The 21464-nt window shown below is 51.3% G+C and overlaps 1 protein-coding gene across 1 annotated transcript; it reads left to right on the forward strand.

The window, feature by feature from the left end:
• The first annotated feature begins 2091 nt into the window (after positions 1–2091).
• LACTBL1 (lactamase beta like 1) lies at positions 2092–20214 on the forward strand. The gene is made up of 8 exons (XM_002685780.6): positions 2092–2346; positions 2790–2861; positions 4518–4653; positions 7133–7242; positions 11119–11276; positions 12741–12979; positions 16473–16578; positions 18086–20214. Exons 2-8 carry the CDS (start codon positions 2841–2843, stop codon positions 19065–19067), a joined length of 1752 nt encoding a protein of 583 aa, XP_002685826.2. The 5' UTR covers positions 2092–2346; positions 2790–2840; the 3' UTR covers positions 19068–20214.
• Positions 20215–21464: the final 1250 nt, after the last annotated feature.

Genomic DNA, 21464 nt, shown 5'->3' on the forward strand with positions numbered 1-21464 from the left:
CCCAACCCAGGGATCAAACCCAGGTTTCCCACATTGCAGGTGTGTTCTTTACCGGCTGAGCTGCAAGAGAAGTCCAAGAATACTGGATTAACTAAGATATTGAGCCCTGGTTTGCCGGCGCAAACCAGAATGAGAAGTGATCCTTCCCTGCGTGTGTGCCAAGTCGATTCAGTTGTGTCCGACTCTGTGAGACCCTCTGGCCTGTAGCTCACCAAGTTCCTTTGTTCATGGGATTTTCCAGGCAAGACTGCTGGGTTGCCATGACCTCCTATAGGGGATCTTCCCAACCCTGGAATCGAACCCACATCTCTTACATCTCCTGCATTGGGAGGTGGGTTCTTTACCACTAGGGCCACCTGTGAAGCCCAGATCCTTACCCTAGAAAACCTCATAGTCTGATGGGGAGATAGCATGGGAGAGGCATTAGTGTCTGGGAAACAGCGAAGACTCCTGGGTTCGAATCCCAGTCCTGCCATTTCCTGCAGACTTCACTTCTCAGAGCTTCATTTTCCTCACTGGGGAATAAAACCTGCCTTGTGGGATTGCTGTGAGGACCACGGATGTAACACAGAAAACACTAAGCACCTGTGTGTCTAGCCTGCTCAGAGCCTCAATAAAGACGAAAAAAAGCAGCCAGGTACAAGGGGAAAGAAATCCTGGGTCCCAGGTCCCTTGCTGTCACTGAGTTCTCTATGTGACCTTAGCAAGTCAGCTCCCTCCCTGCTCATTGTCTGTTTCACCAGCCATACAACGTGGAGCTTGGACAAGATTAACTCAGATCTCTTCTCACTCTAATTTATCAAGCCCTTTTTCTGGGTCAGCCCAGAATTCTAGTCGCCAAAGAGGAAGATTCAGAAGGCTTGCCTCCACCCATTCACATACTTGATCTTGAGCATTGGCCGAACAGAAGAATTCAAGTCCTGTCCAGTCGTGGGGTGATTGGGAGGCAATTATGATGTTCTATTGAGATACTGATGTGAAAGCTGGTGCAATCCATGAACTGCAGAGGAGCCTTGCTCCTCAAAGTGTGGTCCACGGACCAGCAGCAATGTCATCTGGGAGTTTGTTAGAGATGGAGATCCTTAGGTCCCACCCCCACCCACTGACTCAGCACCTGCAGTTTAACTGGATTCCCTACCTGCATCTAGAATGAATTGGAAAGTGCTCTGGGGTAATGGTTCTCAACCTTGACCACACAGCAGAATCAATGAGGATTTTTCAAAAACTGTGATGCCTGGGCTGTATCCCTGGGGACCTGTGGGGGGTGGGACCCAGACACTGGTGGTTTTTATAAGCTCTCCAAGTAATTCCAATGTGCAGCCATATCTAGTGTAAAGAAGGCAAACGCATTCTCTCTTTTGTGTCAACTAAAATCAACAGTAGCAACTTTCTGGAATATTCACTGGGGAAGATCTATGTCTGCCACAGGTGCTGAGTAGGAAGTGTGGCATAAAAGCCAAGTTATAAAAAGAAAGTAACTTTGACGGAACCCTTCCTAGGGGCCAGGTTCTGGGCTACCTCCTTTGCACACACATATTACAGTTTAATCCTCACAATAACATAGACATCATACCCATTTTATAGATGGAAAAACAAAGAGGGCCCCAAGGTAGTTACAGAACTGGGATTTGAACAGAGTTATGTGAACATGTATGGACTTCGCAGGTGACTCAGCCATAAAGAATCCACCTGCCATTGCAGGAGGTGAGATTCGACCCCTGGGTTGAGAATATCTCCTGAAGAAGGAAATGACAACCCACTCCAATATTCTTACCTGGAAAATCCCATGGACAGAGGAGCCCGGTGCTACAGTCCATGGGGTGGCCAAGAGTCAGACATAACTGAGCGACTGAGCACACATACACACAAATGAATATGTAACAGCGAGGCTGACCCCAGTGGTCTTCAAACTGTGTTCCTCGGAGCCCAAGGTTCCTCAGAGGTCGCTGGAGGGGCTGGTGTGGGTGATGGCAGTTCTGGGAGGCCCTAGGGTCGAGTTGAGGCTGTTTCCTGGCAGTTCCCATCGGCTTTCCTCCCTACACGGGGCTGGGCAGACACTCCTCTTGGAGAGAGCATTCCTGGGCCCGGAGCATTTCGGGTCACGTGGTGCCACGCAGTCTCCCTGACAGATGTGCCCCCCTCCCCGCTGCTCGGGGACCCCAGAAACTAATCCCCTTGGCGTGTGACACACGGAGGGATTAGTGCCGGGGAAATCGGAGCCACATCTGGCAGCCTCCGGGGAGCCGGCAGGGAGCTTGTGCAGGGCCACCCTCGTACCCAGGAACACGGGGGCTCCGGGAGGCGCAGGTCGGAGCTGCCCCGTCCTCCTGAGCCTGCCAGGAGAGGGTGAGTCGGGGGCAAGCCCCAAGGGCTCTGACAAGGCTTGTTTCTGAGGCTTGAAGCGGGAGGAGGAGCTGGAGGTAGAGACAGTGGCAGGGAGAGCGACCGACTGTCCCGGATCCCCCCGGACGGAAGGGGTTTGGGGCTTTCGTGCTGAAATCAGGACAGACGGGGCAGGCCTAGGCAACCAGGGTTTTCCCTGAGTTTGTTTCCCCTTGCCTTTGAAGCGGAGCTTCATAAAATGGGGACGCAGTCCTTGCCCTGGAAAGCCTCGTAGTGTTGGTGGGCGGGGGAGACAACGTGGGAGAAGTATTCATGTCTGGAAACCGCGAGGGCTCCTGGGTCTTCATCTTCCCTCCTCGTCTTCTGGCATTCCTCCGGCTCCCTCTTCTCTTTTCCAGCCTCTAGGAACTCTCTTCTCTCCACTGACTCAATTTCCCCACTCACAGGGTCTCCTGGACTATAGATCTGACTCCTCAAGGGCTGGAATCTTTGACGCCATGGAGAGACTGAAGAACCAGGTGAGGCATAGCCCCACAAAACCTTGCTCATAAATCACCCCTACATCACCTTCCTTGTCATCACTCACATTTCTAGAGTTTGCACGGCAGGCCGGGAACCGTTTCACATGTTTTCTGGGTATTAACTTATCAAATTCTCAAAACAAACCAGAAATGGAGCCTCCTATTTTTCCTGTCTCAGGGGCCCTGGCTGGAGTGTCCCCAACTCAGTCCCAACCACCTGTTCAATGAAACTTTCCTCCTGCTCCCACCCTGAGGCCGAGCTCAGCGGCATCTCAGAGCCCCCAGAGCCCTGTGGCATGATCTGTTTACATCTCTTTCCCGGAGGAATGATTATAACAACATCAGCTACGACGTTTACCATTTTTTAGACGAGTCCTTTCCTTCCTGTAACTGCAGTTTGCCCACCTGGAATTAAGAAGTTTCAACGAATGCTTGCGAAGGCTCGTCAAGAACTTTGGTTGAGTAGCTCTGCACCTAGCTGTGTGACTCTGGGCAAGTCACTTAACTTCTCTGAGCCTCATCTGTGATGTCAGGGCACTAAGGGCATCTGCCTCAACAGGGCAGTGCGATATGCCTCTGAAAAGGCTTGGCACAGTGCCTGCAGCACTAACTGGAAGTGTTTCCAGGAGACTAAGTTTGCCTTGAGGGACATGTAGCTCTTCCTGGGGCCTGGTCACTGCACACAGTGACTCCTTAGATTCCTTCCCACCTCCCCACCAGGCCTCTTCCTCACCCTCTGTGTGTCTTCAGGCCTTGGTCTCATCTTACAACCCCTGTGTCCTGCCCTCGCCCACCTCCCAAGCATGTCTCGGCCCCCACGCTTGTCTGAGGGGAAGGCCCCTGTTTCTCTGACCCTCACCCTTCCTTGAGCTCTCCAGGCAGGTCCCTTTTCACTGCAACGTTTTAAAAAATATTTATTTCTATTTATTTGGCTGCACTGGGTCTCAGTTGCAGCACACAGGTTCTTTCAGTTGCGGCATGTGGGATTTAGTTCCCCAACTAGGGATCGAACCCTATCGCACTGATAATCGTAGAACAACTGCTGTCCTAGAGAGAGAGCTGGATTTGCACTGCAGTGGAGGCTTAGGCTGAGTGCCCTTGGAGGGACCTGGGTGAAGAGAGCTGGGGAAGGCTTCATGGAGGAGGTGGCATTTCAGCTGGTCTTAGATATCTCGCTAAATACATAGGAGAGAGGGGGCATGCCCAGCAGAGGAAACAGGCGAGGCACAGGCATGGAGGTCTGTGGGGCAGAACTGTCGGAGGGGCCGAACTGGGGAGGTGCTTGGTTTTACAGGTGCGAAACTCACCCCAAGCTGTAGGCTCACCTGATGTCTGGGTGGACCTAAGGTATAGGACTCATTTGAAAAGACCCTGATGCTGGGAAAGATTGAGGGCAGGAGGAGAAGGGGACGACAGAGGATGAGATAGCTGGATGCTATCACTGACTCAATGGACGTAAGTTTCGGTAGACTCTGGGAGTTGGTGATGGACAGGGAGGCCTGGCGCGCTGTGGTTCACAGGGTTGCAAAGAGTCGGACATGACTGAGCAACTGAACTGAACTGAAGGCATAGGAAGGGCCAGGCCGGGGGAGTCCCTCTCTCCTCCCTGTTGCTGACCTCCTGTGTGGGCCTGATTTGCCCTTCCCTTTCCAGGCTGGCCGGCAGCTCAGTCTGCTGAAGGTGAAGAAGAAGTGGCTCTTGCCGGCTTCCTGCAGCTTTTTCTTCGTGCTCTCTGCGCTCATGACTGGCTGCTTCCTTTGGCAGTATTACCTCCCGAAGCTGAAGAGCGGTGAGTGCCAAGCCTCCTTGAGTTGCTCCCCATCCCTGGAGGTCCCTGTGGGCTTTGGGCCGCCACTGCTGATCTGAGGGAGGACCACAGATTCAGACTCAGGAGCTCTGGCCTCCATGCGGACTCTAGCGCTCACGAACTGTGCACCTTTGGGCCGGTCTTGTGCTCCTTCTGTGCCTCGATGCCCTTCTGTGTAACCTGAGGATCCTAATGCCCCTGGGGTTTTCTTAAGCCACCGACTCTGGGGGGCTGCATAAAACTCAGGGTCCGCCCTCCCATAAAGTGTAGTTTCTCTTGCTCTGCCTTTAGCCCCCAGGGTGGAATCTCCAGGCTCTACCTCCCTTTAAAGGCACTCCTCCAGCTTCAGCTAAGACCCTGGGAGGAACATGTGCCGGTGTACGGGGACAGCAGCTGCCGTTTCTTGACTCTGCATCCTGGGCTGGTTAAGGCTCAGCAAATGAACCTCCAGGGCAGGTAACACCCTGGCCCTCTGTTGCTATAGCAACCCCTGGGCCCATCGGCCTGCTGGGATCCCGGATGGTCCAGAGTCCCAGGTCTCTGCTGCAGCTGGGGAGAATGTCTCTCTCTGTTTCTCTGAGTCATCCTGTGTTACAGATGCCAATGGCTCAACAAGGTGGCCTGGGCTCCCAGAATCCTGCAGATTTTTGCAGAAATGCCTCCTTTTATTTTCCTGCCAGCTTCTTCCTCTCCCAGCCAACCCTTTCTTTCTAGAGTAAATTCCTTTATCAAGGGCTTCTTAGTCCCTCTAGCAAACAGTCCCCGAGTGGGTAGGTTGGCCTGTTCTCCAGGGCCGTGCTTCTCAAACTATCAAACTACCAATCTGTGGCAGACCAGCCTTATGAAATAAATTAAAAAATGAATTATATTAGGGAAATAAGTGAAAAAGAAAGACTGCAAAATAGAAGCCCAGGTTTTCAGTAATTAGTTTCAACATTCACAAGATTACTCTGAGAAACTGCTATAAAAGTTTCTAAATGTTTTCTTTCCAATTTTGTACGTAATTTGTCACAAATGGGAAACAGTTTATGGAACTCTCCTGGGTCCACTAACTACAGTGATCTGCGTCCTCATCCTCACATAGGCATCACCTGAGAGGTTGTTATTAATAACAATGTGGATGAAGTTGTTGAGAGATCTTCTGAGGGTTTGTGATTTTCCTGCTTGGGACCCTGTCATCTGATGCTGGGTAACAAACCACCTAAACCCACTGGCTTCAAACAGAGTGATTGATCATTTCTCATGATTCTATGGGCTGGCTGGCAGTTCTCCTGCTGGTCTAACCTGGGTTCTCCAATGCAAGCAAGTTCTGTGGACCTCTCCCCCATGTGGATTTTCCCTCTCAAGGTCGCTATCCCAGGCTTGTCCACGAGAGGGAAGTGTTCCAAAGCAGCAAAGGCGGATTAAGGTCTAGCTTTGGGAGGTGCACAATCAATTCAACCTCATTCTTTCGGCCAAAACAAGTCACGCAGCCCCTCTGATTCAGGAAGTGGGAGGGTCTCAAGAGCTTGTGGCCACAGTGAACCTCCATCAGGGAGCCTTCTCCCAGTTCTGGGTGGTCTTGGGAGGCAGTGGAAGGTTTATTTAAGTGAACCTTTTTTATTTTTGAAGCACCTCACCAGACACAAGACCTGCTGGCACATTTTTTAAAAAATAATTTTTATTGTTTTTGGCTGCGTTACACAGTCTACAGAATCTTCGTTCCCCAATCAGGGCTCGAACCTGCGCCCCCTGCAGTGGAAGTGCAAGCTTAACCACTGGACCACCAGGGAAGTCCCTGGAAGGTTTAGGAAAAGGTGGTTCTTATACACTTGGGGGGTTCTCACAATCTTAGCACCCCACACCGTCCTTAAAGGATGCGGGGAGGTCTGGGGGCCGTAGAGATGGTCTCAAGCCTGAATCCTGTCCTGCCAACTTCCATACCTTCCCTCTGAGGGTGCAAGGAAGCATACGCCAGGACAAAAGCAGAATGGGACTCAAACCCAGATGCCCGGATGCACTGCTCTGGGGATGGAATGAGTCCAGGTAGTTTAAGCCTGGAGCCTCAGCAGGGACCTGAATCCACTTCTCCATTCAGATATATAATCAGAGCTGCAGAAAGGGGGACAGATAGAGATGTTGCTATGGCTGCCCCTCAGAGGTGGGACCTAAGTATACAGAGGGAGGAGGCTGGACATATGAGACAGAAGGGCTGCCAATGGGCACCTGTGGCCTGACTTGTCTCTCGAAGGCCAAGCCGCAGGTGGTGAGTGTGGGACTGTGCTGTCTCCTCCCAGGCAGGCTCTGCCCTTTGCTCTTGACTGCCCAGTGCTGGTACCTTGTGGTGAGGGGGTGCCAGCTTGGAGGGCTGGCCCTAGGGCATGAGCCTGCCTGACACTTGCTGCCACCTTCCCCCCTCCTCAACGATGACCCCTAGACTCCTGATCTCTGTCCTTCACTCATTTTGTGATGTTCCCTCCAGGTTCCTTGGGACCAGAGGTGACCTCTGCCCCCGTGAGGATGTGTCCCCAGCACCCTGAGCCTGTGCCCCTGGCCCACCCCCTCCCCGTGTTGAAGGAGGCCCTGGAAAAGGTCAGTGATGGCCCAGGAGAGAACTGACCGTGTGGGCTAGGCCAGGCTGGGGAGGGAGGGCACACCCTCTGCACTGGGGTTGCATCCATTATTCAACATACAATTCTCGAGCACTCGTTCTGTCCTACATACCAGTGTTATGGCAGAAAGAAGACACTGTCCTGCTCTGAAGGAGCTACTAGTCTGGAGTGAGGAGAACAGTCAATATAATAAACATTTATCACAAGAGCAAGAGTGAGGACAGGGCAAGTTTAGGGGTCACAGGACTTGGAGTCACAGAAGGCTTCTGGAGGAAGTGGTGTCTAAACTGAGAGCTGAGCAGGTAGGAGATACCCAGAGGATATGTGTGTATATAGTAAGGGAGCTTGGGGGTGTGAAGGGTGTGCTCCAGATAGAGGGAACAGCATGTGCAAAGGCCCAGAGGCAGCAGAATCAGTATGAGACACATGTAGAGAATTACGAGGAAATTCAGTTTATTGGGGGCCATACATGGCGGTGGAGAAAGATGAGGTGGGGAGGATCACAGAGCCATTGTAATATGATTAAAGACGCTCCATGAAATTAAAAGACGCTTGCTCCTTGGAAAAAAAGCTATGACAAACCTGCTGCTGCTGCTAAGTCGCTTCAGTTGTGTCCAACTCTGTGCGACCCCACAGACGGCAGCCCACCAGGCTTCCCTGTCCCTGGGATTCTCCAGGCAAGAACACTGGAGTGGGTTGCCATTTCCTTCTCCAATGCATGAAAGTGAAAAGTGGAAGTGAAGTTGCTCAGTCGTGTCTGACTCTTCTCGACCCCATGGACTGAAACCTACCAGGCTCCTCCATCCATGGGATTTTCTAGGCAAAAGTACTGGAGTGGGGTGCCATTGCCTTCTCCGATGACAAACCTAGACAGTGTATTAAAAAGTAGAGACGTCGCTTTGCCGACAAAGGTCCATCTAGTCAAAGCTATGGCTTTTCCAGTAGTCATGTATAGATGTGAGAGTTGGACCATAAAGAAGTCTGAGCACCAAAGAATTGATGCTTTCTAATTGTGGGGCTGGAAAAGACTCTTGAGAGTTCCTTGGACTGCAAGGAGATCAAACCAGTCGGTCCTAAAGGAAATCAACCCTGAATTCTCATTGGAAGGACTGATGCTGAAGCTGAAGCTACAATATTTTGGCCACCTGATGTGAAGAGCCAACTCATTGGAAAAGACCTTGATGCTGGGAAAGATGGAAGGCAAAAGGAGAAGGGGGTGGCAGAGGATGAGATAGATAGCATCACCGACTCAATAGACATGAATTTGAGCAAACTCTGGGAGATAGTGAAGGACAGGGGAGCCTGGTGTGCTGCAGTCCTTGGGGTCGTAAAGAGTTGGACACAACTCAGCAACTGAACAAGAACAAGAACAACCCCACATTACACTTACCATTGCAGGATGGCCGACACTAGAGGGCGCTGTCAGTCAGGTCTAGTCTGTGCCTTCGAGACCCCACTCACTGGGGTCACACATCTTCAAGCAGTCAGTTCAGTTGCTCAGTCGTGTCCGCTCTTTGTGACCCCATGGACTGCAGCACGCCAGGCCTCCCTGTCCATCACCAACTCCCGGAGCTTGCTCAAACTCATGTCCATCCAGTCGGTGATGCCATCCAACTATCTCATCCTCTGTTGTCCCCTTTTCCTCCTGCCCTTCATTCTTTCCCAGCATCAGGGTATTTTCCAATGAGTCAGCATTTCGCATCAGGTGGCCAAAGTATTGGAGCTTCAGCTTCAGCATCATCCTTCTGACGAATATTCAGGAGTGATTTCCTTTACGATTGACTAGTTTGATCTCACCTTAACAGACATAAAGATCAGAAAGTGGAATCTAGAAAAATGATACAGATGAACTAATTTGCAAAGCAGAAATAGAGACATAGACTTTGAGTACAAACCAAACATATGGATACCAAGGAGGATAAAGGGGATGGGATGAACAGGGAGACTGGCATTGGCATGTATACTCTACTATGTGTAAAATAGATAAGTAGTGAAAACCTACTGTATAGCACAGGGAACTCTACTCAGTGCTCTGCGGTGACCTAAATGGGAAGGAAATGCAAAAAAGAGGGAGTATATGTATACATATGGAGAAGGACATGGCAACCCACTCCAGTGTTCTTGCCTGGAGAATCCCAGGGACGGGGGAGCCTGGTGGGCTGCCGTCTATGGGGTCACACAGAGTCGGACACGACTGAAGTGACTTAGCAGCAGCAGCATGTATAGGTATGGCTGATTCACTTTGCTGTACTGCAGAAACTAACCCAACATTGTAAAGCAACTATACCCTAATAAATTTTTTTTAAAAAAAGGAGTGTATATGCAGCAGTCTGGGGGTGGCGGCAATGGGGAAGGGTTTGAAATTCGGTCTGTGGGACAGATGAAGGAAAGGAGGGTGACGTGTTCATGTAAGAGCAGGCGTGGGCCAGCGCGGAGAGACACAATCCCTGCCTGCAAATACACAAGAAGCTTTCGTGAGGGAGACAGAGCAGAAGGCTGCTATTTGCCTCCCAGGGGTGATACTAATTAGAAACAATACAGCAACAATAATAACTGTAGCTGCCTTCTCCTGAGAACCTGGCAAACGCCTTGCAGCATGCTAACTTCCCTTTGTGTTATCTCCTTGTGAAGCCCTAGCCAAAGAGGAGGAAACTGCGGCAAAGTTAGCACAGGTGGAGTTCCCGGGTGGTCCAGTGGTTAAGAATCCGCCTGCCAATGCAGGAGACGTGGTCCAGGAAGACCCCACAGGCCCGGGAGCAACAGAGCCCATGTACCTAGAGCCCATCCTCCCCAACTAGAGAGGCCGCCGCAGCGAGAAGCCGGAGCACCGCAACTAGAGAAAGCCCTCCCGACCACAGGGACCCAGTGCAGCCAAAAATACATAAATTAGAGGAAAAGTTAGTCCAGGGGTGGAAACTACAGGTAGACTGAACTCAGTTCAGGAGATGTCAGATCTCTTGGCCAGGAGATGCTGGAATGAGCATGGGGTTCCAATCCCGATTTCCCCCAGCCATGAGCCACTGGGGCAAGTCGCTTCATATCTCAGATTTTCTCACCTGTAAAGTGGGGCGGAAATCAGCACTGACTTACTGTGAGGATTAAGCGAGACAAGGTATGAACATCATTTTGTATTGTGTCTTGACACATTCTAAATGTCCAATAAGTGTTAGCAGTTAATCATCATTAAACTTCATCACCGAAAATAATGAAGTATTAATATTTCCAACAAATGTTCAAAGAGAGCATTAGGGGCCCTCTACAAATACTGAATTCTCCAATGCTAGGGGTCAGACGAGGCTTTTGCTGCTGTTTAGTTGCTGAGTTGTATCCGACTCCTTGTGACTCCATGGACTGCTCTGTCCATGGGATTTCCCAAGAATACTGGAGTGGGTTGCCATTTTCTTCTCCAGGGGATCTTTCTGACCCAGGGCTCGAACCCACATCTCCTGCACTGCAGGCAGATTCTTTACTGCTGAGCCACCAGGGAAAGCCCTGGATGAGGCCTACTGAAGGCTTTCTAGGGCATCAGACAAGGGTTTGGTTAGATCAGTGGTCTTAACCCCTCCTTCCTCTTATATATTTCCAAGGAAATGTTTCTTTGAACGAAAATGTTATGAGGAAACTTTACATACAAAACAGATTCCAGGGGATCTGCTCTGATTTCAGCTGAGTGGTGGCCAACCCCACGGGACATAGTTTGACAGCCTGAGGTCTGGAGGCTCACTGGGGCTCCCTTCCAGCCACTGGCAGGGAGAACAGAGGGGAGCGAGACAGGGCGTGCTGTGTACAGGGGGTGGAAGGGCCCGGTGGGGAGAAGGACACGTGTGCTCTAAGCCGCCCGCTCCTCTCTCCCCAGGTGGGCCGGATCCTCCGCCAGGCCCTGTCTGCCCCGGGCCTGGCTGCCATGTCTGCAGTTGTCATCCACAATGACACCGTGCTCTGGACTGGGAACTTTGGGAAGAAGAATGGTTCAGACCCAGCTTCTGGGCCCCCCAACGAGTACACCATGTACCGGTCAGCTGGGGGACCACCAGGGTCTGTGGCGGGGCCGAGGGATGGGACGACGAGGGGCACTTGGGAGGCAGGAGGACTCATGAGAATTATGACTGGGTGAGGGGGCGCGGATCTGAGCTACCAGGGCCCTTTCTTAAGCCTTGGCAATTTCATAGATGAGGAGACTGAGGTCCAGAGTGGACCAGTGAGTGCCTAACATCACACCACAGGGTAACAGGTCAGGAAGGAATCCCTTCTGGAGAGTCCTTAGCCCCAAAGCTCCCAAACTAGAAAAGACCCCCTTGTGTTCCACCCTACCCCACTCTATGCGACACAAAGGAGCTGTAACCAGTTCCTGGGTCCTCCAGCCAGGTTTCCGACAGCCAGCAGCAGTGGCCCGGATGGAAGCAACATGGGACACACCCTCAGTCTCCCCCCCACCCAGTGCTGCCTGTGGGATCCTCGGCCCTCACGGTGTGAAGTGAATACATTCGCTGCCAGGGATACTTGTGAGGGTTCCAGGGGTTCCAGTCAGGCTGCAGCTGCTATGTGCCAGCCAGGGGGCAACAATTATATTTGCTATCACCTACTGAGGGCTTCTCTGTAGCTTAGTGATAAAGAATCTGCTTGCCAAGCAGAAGACATGGGTTTGGTCCCTGGGTCAGGAAGATCCCATTGAGAAGGAAATGGCAATCCACTCCAGTATTCTTGTCTGGGAAATCCCACGGACACAGGAGCCTAGTGGGTTACAGTCCATAGCGTCGCAGGTCGGACACGACTGAGCGACTAGACAAAAAGAAATCACCTACTGGGCACTTACTACCTGCCAGGTATGTTGCTAAGTACCTTGCATGCATAATCTTGTTCAAACCTTTCTAAAATCCATGAAACAAGACAATGAAATTACATCTCAGAAAAGTCTAGTATTTTTTTCTAAGGCAACTCAGCTGGCGAGAGACAGAGGTATGATCCCAACCCGGGTCTGTCCCAGAGTGGGGAGTTCCTGGTGAGGGCCTGGTGTCGGGGAGATGCTCATGGTGTCCATCTGGCCCTGCCTCATTGCCTGTGCTATGTTCTCAAGCATCTCGATGGCATTCCACAGAGGCTTGTGGATTTCCACCTGAGACGGTGAATAAGAGTGGGCTCAGTGCTTTCCTGGGCTTGTCAGCTGGCTCAGTGGGTAAAGAATCTGGCTGCAACGCAGGAGATGCAGAAGACACACGTTTGATCCCTGGGTCAGGAAGATCCCCTGGTGGAGGGCATGGCAACCCACCCCAGTATTCTTGCCTGGAGAATCCCATGGAGAGAGGAGCCTGGCAGGCTACAGCCCATGGGGTCACAAAGAGATGCGACTGAAGCGGCTGAGCTCACATACACACAACGCTTTCCTGATTATACCAGAAAGTCGGAGGCTGCGGGTACAGGGTGGAGGTGGGTTGTGGAGCCAATGATGCCCACTGAACCCTTGTGCCTCTCATTGTCCAGAATCTCCAGTGTCTCCAAGATCTTTCCTGTCCTGATGCTGTACCGCCTATGGGAAGAGGGCATCGTGGCCTCTCTAGATGACCCTCTGGAGCGGTATGCCAGCGCTTTCACCATTAACAACCCATTGGGTATGGCATCAGCCTCCCAACAAAGGAGTCTGGTGGATGGGCTGGAGGAGGTGGGCCCAGCCCCAAGGCCTTCACCCGTCACCCTCCGAAGGATGGCCAGCCAGCTGTCAGGTGAGTGGCTCTGAACTTGATCTGCTGCTGCTGCTGCTAAGTCACTTCAGTAGTGTCCGACTCTGTGTGACCACATAGATGGCAGCCCACCAGGCTCCCCCGTCCCTGGGATTCTCCAGGCAAGAACACTGGAGTGGGTTGCCATTTCCTTCTCCCATGCATAAAAGTGAAAAGTGAAAATGAAGTCGCTTAGTTGTGTCTGACTCTTCGCGACCCCGTGGACTACAGCCTACCAGGCTCCTCCGTCCATGGGATTTTCCAGGCAAGAGTACTGGAGCAGAGTTGCCATTGCCTTTTCCAATGATCTAGCTTAGCCCAAACCATTTCAGGTGGGGGCACCAAGAAGCATGTTCTCACCCAGCCAGGCTGGGCCCACTCTCTGCTCTGTTTCCACGTGTAATGTACATATCATACAACATATATACATATACACATATATTATGTGTGTGTGTCTATGTATATATATGAATGTGCATCACGTATCTTTGGAAGGAAAGTAGAAATTAAACCATTGGTTTGCCTCCAGGGAGAGGAACTTGGTGGCTGGGGAGAAGAGGCGGGGGGGGGGGACATTTTTCATTGTATACCCTTTGGTGTCTTTGGGATTTTGAATCATGTAAATGAATTATTTATTAAAAACTACATAAAATGAATAATGATAAAAGATGTCCTAACAAGACAAGATGAAGTCTCTACGGTGGAAGGGCAAGGGCAGGCTGGGATGCTCGAAGACAAAAGCCAGTGGATAGGAATTGGGGAGGAATGGGTGGGAGGGAGTCTGTGATCTGTGGCGACTGCCCCAGCCAAGGGGAGAAGGCAGGCACCACTTAAACCACCCCAAAATGCCTTCTATTGTTCAGATTTTTAGGCATCAACCCATCTAGATGGTGGGAATGCATCACAAGTGCCTACTAGTTCATCATTTGACAAAGTGTGTTCAGGCCTGAGGTCTCAATCTATGGACATGGCTGGTTTTCATTCCCATTAGCAGAGGGTGAACCTGAGGCTCAGTCAGAGAATGGAACCTCCTGAAATTGCCTAGGCAGGAGAGGATCGGGGAGGGTGGCCCAGTGGCTAAGGGGACAAGCACTGAAATTCCAACTCTGCCTCCTAGCTGTGTGATCTAGGGCAAGTCATGTAACCTCTCTGAGCCTTGTTTTTCTCCTCTGTAAAATGACTAGTTCGTGCTATTTTGGGGAATTAAGTGTGCTAATGAATGTCAAGCACTTAGCTGACAGCAGGTACTTTTCAAAGTAGCTCTGGTTATTACAGTCAGGGGTAGACCTAGGTTTATTGGGGCCTGATGCAATTTGGGGGTCCTTTTAAAAAATATTCCTGATAGCTCAGTTGGTAAAGAATCTGCCTGCAATGCAGGAGACTCCGGTTCGATTCCTGGGTCAAGAAGATCTGCTGGAGAAGGGATAGGCTACCCACTCCAGTAAGCTTGGGCTTCCCCTGAGGCTCGGCTGGTAAAGAATCTGCCCGCAATGCGGGAGACCTGGGTTCGATCCCTGGGTTGGGAAGATCCCCTGGAGAAGGACAAGTCTAACCCAATTCCAGTATTCTGGCCTGGAGAAATCCCTGGACTGTATAGTCCATGTGGTCATGAAGAGTGGGACACAACTGAGCGACTTTCACTTTCACAATATTATAAATTCAAACTTAGATACAGGCCTTGGAAGGGGTCAGGCTTTTGCTCCATGAACCTCCTGTTAAATCCACGCCTGGTTATAACCCGAACCTAGGGCTCCCTCTAGGGGTACATTGTGGATTCTTCATCTATAGCCAAGGAACCGAGCACAGGGCTCCATGTTTGCGGTCATTTTAAAAACGCCCTACATGTCTTTTCTCAGTCCCGAAGGGACCAGCTGACCACAGGGCTGCCTGGATAACTTACAGGCTCCCAGTGTCTTTTATGATTGACCTTCACCCTAGTCTGGAGCTTTCTTCCATTCTGAGCTTTTCAGGCATTCTTAGTCAGGCCCTGCAACAACTCCCAGGGAGATCAAGGCAGGTGCTTCAGCCCACTTTACAGTGAGCAAATAGAGGCTCAGAGAGGTAAAGCGCACGGTTTGTGGTCACACAGCAAGAAGTGCTAGAGTCAGCATTTAAACCCAGGACTTGGGACTTCAGCCCCCAGTTGTTCAGGCCAAAAGCCTGGGAGTTAGTTATCCCTGGAACCTCTCACTCTCATACCCTCTATATCCCTTCCAGTACCAAATTCTGTTGGCTCCACTATCAAAATATGTTCAGAACCCAACCCCTACTCACTTGCCCAATCCACCATCATTTAAACATGGACTTTTGCAAGTCTCCTTACAGGTTTCTCTGTTTGCCATTGCCCACCCGCCTCCGCCCCCCAGAGTCTGCTGTCACATAGCAGTCAAGCTACCCATAGATGTCAGATTATATCATTGCTCTGCTCAAACGCTTTAGCCCCGTCCCAATTAGAGAAGAGACCAAGTCCTTCTAGTATCCTATAGCACCCTACAGGTCTGGTGCCTGCACCTCCAATCTCTCTTATCTCCAAAGCCTCCCTTTTTCTCACTCCTCTCCAGCCACACTGGCTGTTTCCTGCTGATCCTCAAACATTCCCACCTCAGGGCCTTTGCATCTGCCGTTCCCTCTGCCTGAGACATTCTTTCCTCATGAAGTGTGTGAGACCTCTTCCAGGTCTCACCTGCTCAAGGGTTGCTTTCCCTGTGATGCCTTCCTCTGACCACTTTGTATAAAATAACAACCCCTCCTTTCACACATGTAATTATTTCCTCCATAGCACGAGTATTATTTGCTAGTCTGTCTCCTCTGCTAGAATGCAGACTCCGCATGGGCAGGGACTTTGTGTGGCTCACCCGAGTCCCAGCACCCAGAACAGCCTTTGGCACCGAGCAGATGCTTGAACACTATTGCTGAGTGAATGGATGGGAAGAATCCTAAACCTGCGAGCCTTCCCGTATTGTCACATCCAAAATAGAAAACCCCAAGTGGTCAGAGGAGTCAGTTCCACAAGACATATTTGGGCAGCAACGTCAAACACTTTAAGGAATCAAAGGTCTACGGTTGATGACAATCATGCTCAGCATTTTATTTCACTGAAGCCTTACACCAGCCCCGTGATGGGAATTATTTCCGTTCTGTTACAGATGAGGGGACTCTGGCTCAGAGAGGTTAAGTGGCTTGCCCAACAAAACACTGGCAGGGGACTTCCCTGGTGGTCCAGTGGTTAAGACTCCATACTTGCATTGCAGGGGCATAGGTTCGATCCCTGGTTGGGGAACTAAGGATCCCACATGCTGCATAGTGCAGAAACAACAACAACAACCCAAAGGACACAAAACACGGGCAGGATTAGAGTCCATGCTAGAGGCTTTTTTTTTTAAAGCTAATTTTATCGTTATCTTTCAACCCATGGAAGGTGGGGGAGGGGTGCACCCAGGGCCCCCCCATCCCACCCTCAGCTGACCCAGCAAATCTGACCGTGGTTCCTCCCTAGGGCTGCCCCGAAGGCTCCGCTCCACTTCGCTGTTGTGGAGGGGCAGCACCCAGGAGGCCCTGAGCCTGCTCAAGGACGATGTGCTGGTGGCGGATCCAGGAACCAGGTGAGGGGTGAGCCCTGATGCCCCGCCAATGCCAGGAACCTTACAAGGGCACACACTCGTCCTGGGAGACAGCCCGTGTAACCATATCCTAGATGGTCAGAGCCAGGAAAGACCTCAGGGATGACTGACAACTCCTGTTCCACATTTGGGGAGACTGAGGTCCATGGACGGATGGCAGAGCAAGGCAGTGGGGGAGCCGGGCCCAGATCCAGCTCTGTTTGAATCTCAAATTCTTTCAATGAATCAACTCAACATTTATTGAGCACCAACTCTGTGCTTAGAATGTGCAAACCTGAGAAACAGCAGCGAACGGATCCACTTGGTGCCTCCTCATGGAGTTTGCATTTTTGCCAGTGAACATTCTTATTGCTAAACAGATAAACAACATAAATACAGCTTTTTCCAAGTGCTGGAAAATAAACGGGATGCTGATGGGATAGGGAGTGGAAAGCTGGGATAGCCACTGAACACAGAAGCTGGGCTCCTGGAGCAGTGGGGCTGTGAGCTGGACAGAGGACAGGGGGCACTCGCCTGCCTCAGATGCCCCCTTCTGGACCCTGGGCAAGTGCCCTTTTTCCAAATTTGCCCCTCTGCTTCTCCAAATCCTGAACCTCAGGGCCCACCTCTCTTACGGAAGAAAGGATCTAAGACTTAGCCGTCTGTAGGCTAGAGTCCTCCTTCCAGCTCTGACACTAACTTCCTGAGCAACCTTGGAGGAAGCATCTGCTTCTGTGAACTTCACTTCTCTTATCTGCAAAAAAAAAAAGAGCCTGGACTAGAGTTCAGGAATGTCTAATAGTATCTGTGCATTTTCACCCATTCCTGTGCCTTCCTGAGGCACTGTTTTAGAGATTCTGAAACAGCATCTGCTCTGGGAAAGAAAGTGACGTGAAGTCGTTCAGTCGTGTCCGACTCTTTGTGACCCCATGAACTGTAGCCCACCAGGCTCCTCCGTCCCTGGGATTTTCTAGACAAGGATACTGGAGTGGGTTGCCCTTTGGGAAAGAAAAGCGACTCCTTATTGATTATTGGTGTCTGCCATGGCTGGGAAGAAGGCGGTGAGATCTTGCCCCCTAGTTGCTATCCTTGAGCTACATGATCACTATCGTTACTTGCGCCACCCAATCCCAGCAATCCGAGGCTCATTTTCCTGATAAAGTAAATTATACTAATGTGTAAAGTAGATTTGTTTTACCACTTTCCCAGGTGCACTGCTAAGCCTAGGTCTCTGCCAATCTGCTGTGTGACCCTGGGCAATTCTCTGCCTCTCTCTGGGCCTTCCTCTTTCTGGAAGGAAGAATAAATACTGAGCTGTATTCAATGATCTCTGAAGTCTCTGCTAGGTCTGACCATCTCCGATGCCGTGAAGCGGGTTCCTTTCCTGTCCACCCGATGAAATGAAACTTGGAAGGCTTTTCAGACAATCCGAGCAGGTGGGAAGGGGTTATCTGGGGCCTGACGATGCCCATCCTAGGCTGCAGGCCAGCTTCCACCCTTCCTCTTCCAGGTGCCACTATAGCACGCTGGCCTTCTCGCTTCTGGCCCACGTCCTGGCAGCCCACACCGTCCAGGGTGACTACCAGCGCTGGATCTTGGAGAAGGTGCTGGAGCCATTGGGAATGGCAGACACGGGCTTCGACCTGACGCCTCCTGTGCGTGCCCGGTTGGCAGTGGGCTTTTATGGCAGTGGGCGGCTGGCACCTCTGTACGACCTGGGCTGGTACCGGCCGTCGGGCCAGATGTACTCCACCACCGCTGACCTGGCCAAGCTGGCCATGGTGCTCCTGGGAGGTGGGCCCCAGCGGCTCCTACGGCCAGACGCGTCCAAGACGCTGCTGGCGCCACTGCTGGCCTGCCCGGGCGCCTACTTCGCCAACGAGACGGGCACGCCATGGGAGTTCCACGCGCAGCGCGGCTACCGCGTGGTGCGCAAGGACGGCGAGCTGGACGGCTACGCTGCCACCTTCTCCCTGGTGCCGCCGCTGCGCCTGGGTCTCACGCTGCTCCTGGCCGGGCCGCGGCCGCCCGGGCCTGACCTCGTGGCGCAGGCCTACGACGTGCTGCTGCCGGCCATGGAGAGGGCCCTGCGGGGGGCCGAGCTCAGCCCGGCGCCGCCGCCCAGCACGCGCCCCTTCACCGGCTACTTCACCTTCTCTAACTTGACCTTCTACGACGTGCGCCCCGGGCCGGCGGGCGAGCTGCGCCTGCGCCAGTTCGGGCCCCGCGTGGAGGCGCTGGTGCCCGCCGCGTTCCGCACGCTCACGCTGCGCCACGTGCGCGGCCGCGTCTTCCAGCTGCACGTGGCCCGCGAGTTCCCGTGCGCCCTGCCGCTCGGCGACTCCTGGCTGTCCCTGGAGGCCCAGCACGGGCAGCTGGTCAACTTCTACCCCTTGGACCGCCACGGGCTGTCCCCGGGCTTCGACGTGCCGGGCCTCAACACGTACAGGGTGTTGCGGCTGTCGCACAAGCCGGTGTTCAAGACCCAGTGACCCTGGACTCCGTTTTCCCTGCTGTTGCCTCCCAGCTGTCCAACCTAGTTTTGCAAAGTAAGGCTGCATGAAGGTTTGCTGGAGAACCCGAGGAGTTGGCAGCGTGGGGTAGGGCAGTGCCCCTCAACGTTGTGGTTCGTGGACCACCGCCGCTCGCCAGCTGTTAAGTTATCCGTGGGAGAGGAAGAGTTAGGTAAGCATTTAGAAACTGTAATAGCGAGTTGACAGAGTACTTTTGTGTGTGTGTGGAATCTGAGACAGAGTATCATTGTATCTTTTAAAAATCAACCTTATAGAGTTATACTTTTATGTAAAAGGAAATGAACACATTACCAGGGCACAGTTTGATTTTGACGGATATGTATACCCTTCCCCACAGTCAAGATAATAGAAAATTTTCATCACTCGCCCAAACATCCCTCCTGCTGCTTTGCAGCCAGCTTCCTTCCCTGCTCCCAGCCCTGGGCAACTACTGATCGACTCTGTCACTTTACATTAGTTTTAGCCTGGAATTTCGTGTAAGTGGAATCGCAGAGGGTACTCTTTCGTGTCTGCCTGCTTTCGCTCAGCAGGATGTGTTCGAGGTTCATTCATGTCTTTGTGTATATCAATATTTTGCTTTTTTCATTGCTGAATGGTGTTGGGTTGTACAGATACGCCACAATTGGTTTATCCTTTCATCTTTCGATGGGTATTTGGGTTGTTTCTAGATTGGGGCTTTATGAAACAGCATTCCTGTATAAGTCTGTTTTTGTGAATACATGGTTTCGTATCTCTTGGGTAAATACCTAGGTGTGACTGCCATGCAGTTTTATAAAGCACTGGTACCGTTTTATGTTCCCACCGGCGATGTCTCCACATCTTTGCTACCACTTAGCACTGTCAGCCTTTTCAGTCTTAGTCACGCTAGTGGTAGTAGCTGTGAAGTCTTCTCTCACCGTAGTTTTAATTGCATTGTATTTATCACATTGTAAAAGTTCTCTAAATGTTGTGGATAGAAGTCCTTTGTCAGATACAAATATTGCAAAGATTTTCTCCCAGTCTTTGGCTTGCGTTTTCCTTTTCCTAATGATGTCTTTTGAAGAGCAGAAGTTATAAAATTTTAATAAATTTTATGCCTGATGAATCTGAATGCATACAGAATCTGGGCTTGCCTTTCCTTTTAACAATTAAGCATTTACTTTTGAGAAAATTGTAGAGTCACATGCAGTTGTAAGAAATAATCAGCGTACTCTTCACCCAGTTTTCTCCCATGGAAACATCTGGCATAACTAGGGTTCAGTATCACATGCAAGGTATTGACATTGATGCCATCAAGATACAGAGCCTTTCCATCAGCTCAAGAATCCCTCCTGTTGCCGTTTCTGCTCACATCCACTTGTTTACCAGTGCACCCTGCCCTTAACGCCTGGCGACCCCGGCAACATTTCTGTAATTTTGTCACCTCAGGAATATTATATAACAGGAAATAGAGATGCAGAGGTAGAGAATGGAAGTGTGGACCCAGCAGGGGAAGGAGAGAGTGGGACAAACTGAGAGAGGGGCATTGACATAGATACACCACCGTGTATGAACTAGCTGGTGGGAAGCTGCTGCTTACAGCACAGGGAGCTCTGCTCAGTGCTCTGTGATGACCTAGAGGGTGGGATGGGGGTGGGGTGATGGAAGGGAGGCTCAAGAGAGAGGGGAGGGGTGGGATGGGGGGGTGATGGAAGGGAGGCTCAGGAGAGAGGGGAGGGGTGGGATGGGGGGGTGATGGAAGGGAGGCTCAAGAGAGAGGGGGTCTATGTAGACTTACAGCTCACTCACATTGTTGTACAGCAGAAACTAACGCAACACAGTAAGGCAATTGTCCTCCAATTAAAAATTTTAACAAGGAATATTATATAAATGGAGCGATGGAAGAAATTTTCACATACTGAGGAATGGGGAAGTCATTCTACTTCTATTACCTGGTTTAGCTTGAACTTTGTGCTAACTAGAACAGGTTGCCTTGTGGCCTAACATACACTGTTGCTTTTCTCTAAGCGGTGAAGAAAAGGGTGCATTGTCTAGACCTTAAGAACGTCCCGTTTGGGGACTTCCTGGGTGGTCCAGTGGTTAAGAATCTGCCTTCCAGTGCAAGAGACCTGGGTTTGATCCCTGGTGGAGGAGCTAAGATCTCACACGTCGTGGGGCAACTAGAGAGCCTGAGTGCTACAATGAAGACCTAGCAAAGCCAAAATAGTAAGTAAATAAATGAAAGTTTAAAAAATGTCTGTCTTGAAGACATATTTGCCTCCCTTCCTGGAATGTCAGTGCCACTAGTACTTCAGCAAGTCTCCCTCCCTCGGTGCCCAGGCCATACTGACCTGCTCTTTGTGTGCAAATCTGTATTTTGGGGGATACTTTGAAGGA

This window comes from Bos taurus, chromosome 2 (genome assembly GCF_002263795.3).
Source record: "Bos taurus isolate L1 Dominette 01449 registration number 42190680 breed Hereford chromosome 2, ARS-UCD2.0, whole genome shotgun sequence".
Lineage (NCBI taxonomy): Eukaryota > Metazoa > Chordata > Mammalia > Artiodactyla > Bovidae > Bos > Bos taurus.

What these genes read in the sequence shown, in the direction of transcription:
- LACTBL1 (XM_002685780.6), top strand. Translation starts at nt 2,841, where the DNA reads ATGGAGAGACTGAAGAACCAG. An exon ending in TGGAGAGACTGAAGAACCAG is followed by an intron (nt 2,862 to 4,517) that starts GTGAGGCATAGC and finishes TTCCCTTTCCAG; the next exon opens with GCTGGCCGGCAGCTCAGTCT. An exon ending in AACGAGTACACCATGTACCG is followed by an intron (nt 11,277 to 12,740) that starts GTCAGCTGGGGG and finishes CTCATTGTCCAG; the next exon opens with AATCTCCAGTGTCTCCAAGA.